Source organism: Alosa alosa, chromosome 21 (genome assembly GCF_017589495.1).
Source record: "Alosa alosa isolate M-15738 ecotype Scorff River chromosome 21, AALO_Geno_1.1, whole genome shotgun sequence".
In the NCBI taxonomy this organism is placed as follows: domain Eukaryota; kingdom Metazoa; phylum Chordata; class Actinopteri; order Clupeiformes; family Clupeidae; genus Alosa; species Alosa alosa.
The window spans coordinates 10,279,341-10,287,527 of record NC_063209.1 but is presented as its reverse complement, the minus strand read 5'-3'; the positions used below and the strand labels follow the sequence as shown (position 1 = coordinate 10,287,527).

At 49.6% G+C, this 8,187-nt stretch overlaps 1 protein-coding gene across 2 annotated transcripts; it reads left to right on the top strand.

Moving 5' to 3' along the window:
• Positions 1-573: 573 nt before the first annotated feature.
• On the top strand, positions 574-7,430 carry pcdh18b (protocadherin 18b). Of its 2 annotated transcripts, none has more exons than XM_048232225.1 (4): positions 574-3,421; positions 3,947-4,002; positions 4,520-4,680; positions 5,938-7,430. In XM_048232225.1, the coding sequence occupies exons 1-4, from the start codon at positions 923-925 to the stop codon at positions 6,747-6,749; spliced, it is 3,528 nt and encodes a 1,175-aa protein (XP_048088182.1). In that variant the 5' UTR covers positions 574-922; the 3' UTR covers positions 6,750-7,430. The 2 variants fall into 2 exon arrangements, with proteins under 2 accessions (XP_048088182.1, XP_048088180.1); XM_048232223.1 differs by having other exon boundaries at positions 3,914-4,002.
• The last annotated feature ends 757 nt before the right edge of the window (positions 7,431-8,187 follow it).

The following is an 8,187-nucleotide window of genomic DNA, read 5'->3' as shown; positions in this document are numbered from 1 at the left end:
TACCCCTGAGCTAACTAAACACCTTTCTGTATTTTGTATTGGTGAATTGGTCAATTGCCGACGAATCTGATGGTGCAAGGTCTACTCTCATGCTGCAGCATTCTTAAAGTCAAACTTTTCTATACCCTATCTATAACTAAAAAAAAAACAGCTTCAGTATAAACTGGAGGGAGCATTCCGTGGCCGTTAGTTGCAGCATCTGTTCACGCTGTTTTCGTGCAGATTGGCCATGGATCCGCACAGGAATTTTGTAAATAGTATTGTCGAGGGCTTATTTAGTCTAAGTGTGTCTGTTGGCATGATAAGACAGAGGACCTGTAAAACTTTGTCTTGAATAAATGTATGCGCCTTTTTGTCCTGCATTGTTCAGGCACACTTCTACGAAACCTCCATTAGGCGCAAGTTTATTCGTCTGCTCGGTTTTATCAGTCATCTTTTATGCCTTTTTTAGTGGACACCCGTGGGCGGGGAGAAGCACACTGTTTTTGGGGGGAAGGGGGAGTTTTTTGTGAGCAGCAGTCTGACAGCGGGGTGGGCTGAAAGGGCCTGATAGTCTATTCGGGGGCGCAGACAGCGAGAGGGAGCGCAACAGAGCGCACACACATACACTCACTCCCAACACTACGGAGCTGCGCTTCCCACAGGCACTTACTTCTTTTCACCCTCATCCTAGACCCTTAAGTGGATGTATGCAACAGATCCGTCTGTGGAAGAAAAGCTCGGAATTCGGGTTGAAATGGTGTTTTTGTGAAAACAGAAGAAAAGAGCGTTTTTTTTTCAATCATATTTATTTTCAAGATACGGAGGATACGACACACCGTCGGAGAGAGACCCAAGGAAATACAATGAGCGACGTATAACGGCATTTTGCTAACTGTCTTTTGTGGAAGTATTGCCTTTTCCCCGGGCACTGAATACAGGAATGAAAATGAATCCAACGACGGGGAACACCTCATTTTGCACTTCTTTTCTGAAACTTATTCTCTTGGCAACCTTAGTGCACTGCGGTTCGGGTATGACTTTAAAATACAAAGTTTACGAGGAGCAGAGAGTGGGAACGGTGATTGCAAGGTTGAAAGAAGATGTCTCAGCTTATCTGTCTAAACTCCCGAGGTCTGTTACTCCACTGTTCCGAGCCATGCAAGGGGGGAGCACCCCGTTCCTTTCAGTAAAGGAGGAGGACGGAGAAATCAGCGTCGGGACTAAAATCGACCGGGAAAAGCTTTGTGAGAAAAACCTTAATTGTTCTATTGAATTTGATGTCATCACCTTACCAACAGAATACCTACAACTGTTTCACGTCGAGGTGGAAGTGTTGGATATAAATGATAATTCTCCGCAATTTGCCCGTGCCATCATACCCATTGAGATCTCGGAGAGCGTCCCGATGGGTACGCGCATCCCCCTAGACAGCGCCACCGACCCAGACGTGGGAGAGAACGCACTTCACACGTATTCTCTGACGCCTAATAACTTTTTCAAAATCGACATTCGGACAAGGACAGATGGCGCCCGATATGCGGAGCTCGTTGTAGTCAGGGACCTGGACAGAGAAGTGCAGTCCAGTTACCAACTGCAGCTGACCGCGTCCGACTCCGGCATACCGCCGAGGACCGGCACAACACTTCTCAAAATCAGCATCTCCGATTCAAACGACAACAGCCCTGCTTTTGATGAGCAAGCGTACGTCGTTAATCTGTTTGAGAATTCACCACTGGGGACTCTGTTGGTCGACCTGAACGCTACTGACCCGGATGAAGGAAGTAACGGGAAAATAGTCTATTCCTTCAGCAGTCACGTTTCGCCTAAAATCCTCGAGACGTTCAAAATTAACCCCGACAACGGCCAAATCACACTCATTAAGAAAGTGGACTATGAACAGACCAACTCATACGAAATCGATGTGCAAGCTCAGGACATGGGTCCCAACTCCATCCCTGGGCACTGCAAGATTATCATCACAGTGGTGGACGTGAACGACAACAAGCCCAAGATCAACATCAACCTCATGACCCAGGGGAAAGAGGCCGTGGCCTACATCTCAGAGGCCGCCCCACTGGACACATTCATCGCCCTGGTGCGGGTGGACGACAGCGACTCGGGCCTCAATGGCGAGGTGGTGTGCCGCCTCCATGGCCATGGCCATTTCAAGCTCCAAAAGACCCACGAGAAGAACTACATGATCCTGACCAATGTGTCGCTGGACCGGGAAAAGCGCTCGGAGTACAGCCTCACGGTCATCGCTGAGGACCGCGGCTCACCCAGCCTCTCCACCATCAAGCACTTCACCGTACAGGTGCTGGACGAGAACGACAACCCACCGGTGTTCGAGAAGAGCCGCTACGAGATCTTCAAGTCGGAGAACAACTCGCCTGGGGCCTACCTGACCTCGGTGGTGGCCACAGACCCTGACTTGGATGGCAATGGCCAGGTGACCTACACCATTCTGGAGAGCCTCATCCAAGGAAGCTCCATTTCTACCTATGTCACCATTGACCCATCCAATGGCGCCATCTACGCCCTGCGTAGCTTTGACCGCGAGGATGTGAGCCGGATCTCGTTCACAGTCCAGGCACGCGACAGCGGCGTTTCGGCGCAGCTCAGCTCCAACGCCACGGTCCTCCTCACCGTGCTGGACGAGAACGACAATCCGCCCGTCGTGGCAGCGCCAATGCTCCACAACCACAGCGCCGACGTTCCGCTCTGGCGCTACGCCGAGCCAGGCCACCTGGTGACGGTCGTTCAGGCGACGGACCGCGACGCCGGCGCCAACGCCGAGCTCATCTGCTCCATTACCGGCGGCAACCAGGAGGGCCTCTTCATCATGGACGCCAAGCGCTGCGAGATCCGCACCAATGCCAGCGTGGACGGCCTGGGCCGCGACGGCTTTGAGGTGGCCATCCTGGTGCAGGACCGCGGCACGCCCACCCGCCTGTCCACCCACGCCCTCCTCCGCATCCACCTGCAGGAGAACCTGGAGAGCCACGCACTGCCGCCCCCCAGCGACCAGTCCCCGCTGGACATCTCCATGATCATCATCATCTCGCTTGTCATCATCTGCGCCGTGCTGCTGGTGGTCATGGTGATGTTCGCCACGCGCTGCTCCCGCGAGCAGAAGGATCCGCGGCACTCGTACAACTGCCGCGTGGCCGAGTCCACCTACCAGAACCACCCCAAGAAGCCGGCGCGCCAGATCCACAAGGGCGACATCACGCTGGTGCCCACGGTCAACGGGACGCTGCCCGTGCGGGCGCACCACCACTGCTCGCCCTCGGCCTCGCCCGCCGTCGACCGCGGTCAGATGGGCAGCCGTCAGAGCCACCACAGCCGTCAGTCGCTCAACAGCCTGGTGACCATCTCCTCCAATCACGTGGCGGAGAACTTCGCCCTGGAGCTGGCCCACGCCACGCCTCCCGTGGAGGTGAGACAGAGAGAGGTTTACCTGTGTGTGTGTGTGTGTGTGTGTGTGTGAGAAAGAGAGAGAGGAAGAGTGTGTGACTATCTTTTGACAATGTCATTGCTAGAAGCTACTAAAAATAGCTTTTTAAATCCTGCCTACTAATTTTTTCTGGAATGAATTACAATTTAAATAGATATGGAAAACAGTAGACTAACAATCAAGCATCATTATCCCAACTGTCTTTTATCTATTTTGTTCATTGTGTATTTTTCCATGGTGATGCATGTTTGTGCCCAGAGTATTCTGCATAGCAAGCTGCATTGTCCCTTCCCCTGAGTCCCGCGTCCACCCCTCATCACTCCATGTTATTTCCCTCCATGCTTTGTGCTTTTTGCTGTGTTTTTGTGCGGTCCATCATTATTCATTTTTTATTTCCATTGTTTTTCCTTTTTTCTCCTCCTCCCCTCCTCCCTTCCACTGTTCCTTTTGTTCCCCCTGTTTTTTCAACTGTAGCAAGTCTCACAGCTTCTGTCCATGCTCCATCAGGGCCAGTACCAACCGAGACCCAGTTTCCGTGGAAACAAATACACCAGGAGCTACAGGTAACCAATCACGTCCCAGCTAAATGCCACAGTTGAAATGACAGGTTTTTGTTTGGTAAAATATACTTATTTATTTATTTATTTAGATTATCAAACTCAGTAGGCTGCTCAAGCATAGTAGCGACTCTAAGCTTCCTCCATTTTAGAAACATGCAGTGGCTCAGCCATTCACAGACATTTTCTGCTGTTGGCTAATATTAGCACATGACACTCCGATGGCCTAACCTTGTCAGTATTGACTGATTCATGTCAGGAATACACAGCAAAACATGATGTCTCCTATTTCAGGCACAGTTCTGTGGCTACAAGTAGAAAATAGCTTGAGTGACACATAACTGACAACAAATCTGAATTTTTATTTTCTTCACTTACTCAGACCAACCCATGGTCACTTTTACTGCTTTATTGCCTAGGTATTGAGTTAGGTTGAGGTTTAGGTTGAGTGTGTTTTTTTTATGTGAGTGTTCATTTACAGTGCATCTGTGTTAAGTAGAGCTCTTCTCATGGGTGTGTCCAGGTATGCGCTGAATGAGATGGACAAGTTCAGCCTGAAGGACAGCGGGCGTGGGGACAGCGAGGCTGGGGACAGCGACTGTGAGATGGGCCGCGAATCCCCACTGATGGGTGAGGGATTCAATGAACTCTTCACCCCTGATGGCCAGCCACGACTGCACCCAGGTGTGTATCAGTGTGTGTGTGAGTGTGTGTGTGTGTGTGTGTGTTATCTTCATGCCCCTAAGTGGTAACATTCATCCTTTTTAGCTTCTTGCCTGAAATGCCATCTTTCACCTCACTGACTCACCACACTTTTGACATGCAAACATACACACACATGCACACACACACACACATACAACCACACAGTCACAAACTCTCTCTCTCTCTCTCTATCTCTCTCACACACACTCCCTACACCCACAAAACACACAAAGCCACACACTGAGGCATCACCAGCCTCTAATCTCCTGTCTCTTGTGTGAATACACCCCCCTTTTTGGCACATAAATGTTTTTTTTTCCTCTTCAGAAAGATAAAGTCAGAAATCGCAGCCCAGCCTCTTATCAGTAAATTGTGATGACTGTGAGGATGAGGGAGGGAGGGAGGGAGGGAGAGGGAGACAGAAAGAGGCAAAGAAAAAAAAAAACAGAATTACCACAATTTTTTTTCTTCTGATGAATAAAGACGCCGTCTTCATCTAAAACACAATTATTTCTGAGGCTAGATTAGGCTTCTGGGTTTGAGTGAGTATCTGCCCTTTGAAAGACTGTTTTTGCTGTAAATCAGAGAGTTTAATCTTTTATTCGCCCCTTTCATCAGAGAACTCCAAATCAGCACACAGCAAGCTTCTGTTTTGCAAATGCACCAGATTCAGTTTTTTATTAGCTCTAAGATGTATTATAAATGGCCCTTTCAACGTTAATGGACCCATAACGAAGTCCCTGGAACACGACTGAATTACAGTGCATGCTTAATGAAGACTATAAGCTGGCAAATTAGATTTGTGTAATATATTCCTCATAGAGTGTGTGAGTTAGAAAGAGAGAGAGAGAGAGAGAGAAGGAAGGAAATGTTTGAAATATTTCATATAATATTGAATAGGCAAACTCAAAGGGAAAGGGATAAATTAGTGTTGTTTCTTGTTTGAAGTCTTTCATGGAGTTTCATCAAGACTAGAATGAATGGAATGGGTGCAGTGCAGGTATAAAAAGCCTGACACAATTACCACGCGGCCACTCATTCACCCTCCACAGCACCTTCATTGTCTGCCCTCTAATAGATTCTCTTTCATCCCCCATTCATATCAGACCATTTGCACCTGGGGAAAGAGCACCTGAAAGCCCTTAGAGTGAGGCTTATATAGTGCTTTATATCCACATTGTTAATGTATGCCAACCTGGCTTTGCTTAATGTCCGTCCTCTCTTGTTTTCTTGCAGCCATGAAGTTGTGTACGGAAGAATGCCGTGTCTTGGGTCACTCGGACCAGTGTTGGATGCCCCCCCTGCCCTCCCCGGCGTCTTCCGACTACCGGAGCAACCTGTACATCCCGGGCGAGGAGAACCCCCAGCAGCCGGCCGCCCCCGAGGTGCCCCAGCCCAGTGGCGACACCGCCCAGCGCAAGAAGAGCTTCTCTACGTTCGGCAAGGAGGCGTCGGGAGAGCGCATGGCCGAGGGCGAGGAGGCGGCGGAGGCGGACGGCGCGGAGGATCTATGCGGGACGTCGCTACTGTCGGAGATGAACAGTGTCTTCCAGCGTCTGCTGCCGCCCTCGCTCGACGCCTACGAGACGTGTAACGAGACGGCGGCGCCGGCGGACAGGCCGCAGGTGGCCCACGGCGGAGGGCCGGTGGGGATGGGGTCACTGGAGAGGAGGAAGGGTCACCTGCCCGGCAAGCCCAGCCCGGCCTGCTTCCAGCAAGGCGTGGCCGCCTGGGCGGCCAACACGCACTTTCAGAACCCGGGCCACGCGCCGGGGAGCCACATGAGCGGCCTGGCGCCGGCGGCTCTGTCGGCTGGCGTGCCCATGGTGGGCACTCCGCCGGTGGTGCCCATCTCGGCGTCCCAGCCGCCGACCTCCAAGTGGCTGCCGGCCATGGAAGAAATCCCGGAGAACTTCGAGGAGGACGAATTCGACTCGGTGCTCGGCCACCTGCAGGGCAAGCGTGCCGATAGCCGCAGCGAGATCATGGACGCCAGCGAACTTGTGGCCGAAATCAACAAGCTCCTGCAGGATGTGCGGCAGAGCTAGAACTAAAAGCTCCAAAGACTGCCCCAGGCTTTGCCATGTGACTCTTATTTATCTCTTGTTCTGTGTTTCTCTCTTTCTCTCTCTTGGAGAAATCCTGCCACTCCCCCATATGGCCAGAGGGGGAGCTGTGATCTGGAAAAAAAATGGAAAAACAGAAAATGTAACTGAAGAACAGGACCTGCAATTGTCGTTAAAGTTGCAAATCTGATGTATCGTGTTTTTTGGTGAATGCTAATTATCCAAATAATGTTTGTATTTTCTTGTTTGGTACACAGTGTACACAGTGTGAGTGTATTTATCTTTGTATTTTAAAAATACAATTTGTATTCTTTATATTTATAAAAAAAACTGTAAATAACTTTAAACAATCAGATGTCTATTTTTATATTTTGAATGCATGTTGACAAAAGTAATCAAAAAGACATGCATCTGTAAATCTTCATATTTAAGTACTTCATGTTTTTATGTCAGTTATATATAAAATTATATAAGTATATGTTGAGCTAGGGCACACTATAATTATGTTTTTTGGGATGGGATGCACAAATAAACTATGAAGTTTTTTTTATAAATGGAGCATGTTGGGTTTTGTATATTGTTAATGGTGTATTCTTCATGTATTGTGTCATAACTTATATTTAATGTTTGGTGGAGAGCAACAAAATAAAGCTACATGCTGGAAATGTCAAAGACCCGTGTTTTTGCATATATGTGTGTCTGTTTGTGTGTGTATGAGTGTGTGTGTGTGTGTGTGTGTGTGTGTGTGTGTGTGTGTGTGTGTGTGTGTGTGTGTGTGTGTGCGCGTGTGTGTGTGTGTGTGTGTACGCTTAAAATATACTGTGGGCCAGTTTCCCAGACTCGGATTAGGAACAGTCTTTCAAAAAATGTTGTCCAGGAATAGGCGGACGTTCGAGAAACCGACTCACTCTTTCTCTCTCTCTCTCTCTCTCTCTCTCTCTCTCTCTCTCTCTCTCTCTCTCTTCCACACACTCTATGTGTTTGTGTTTCTGTGGTGGCCCAGATAGTTGCCAGCTCAAATGGATCTCACCCCAACACAGCTGTGCCAGACCAGGCCCGGATCCACTCCCAAAGTCCGCGGCTATAGTTAACGCTTGACTTCAACCCCAGTTAGCGTTGCCAGTGGCCGAGTCTCTGGTTGTATCACAGCCGCCCAGACAGGGGAAGGCTCCGGAAAATACCTTTTGCAGACCAGCGTGTTCTGGCCCTAACAATGAGCTCTGTTGTGCGGATCCTTGAGGCCTGTGAACAGTCAGGTGCGGTTGTTGGAGTCACCCACCTCACATGACTTCCTGCTGCTGACCCGGTAACAAGAGCAAAGCGCCCGCACTCTCATGATCTCATTATGCATCCATATGCCAAACATTACGGAGATGTTCGTCAGCAGACTAAGTACTGAGTAACTCCCAAACACAATCTT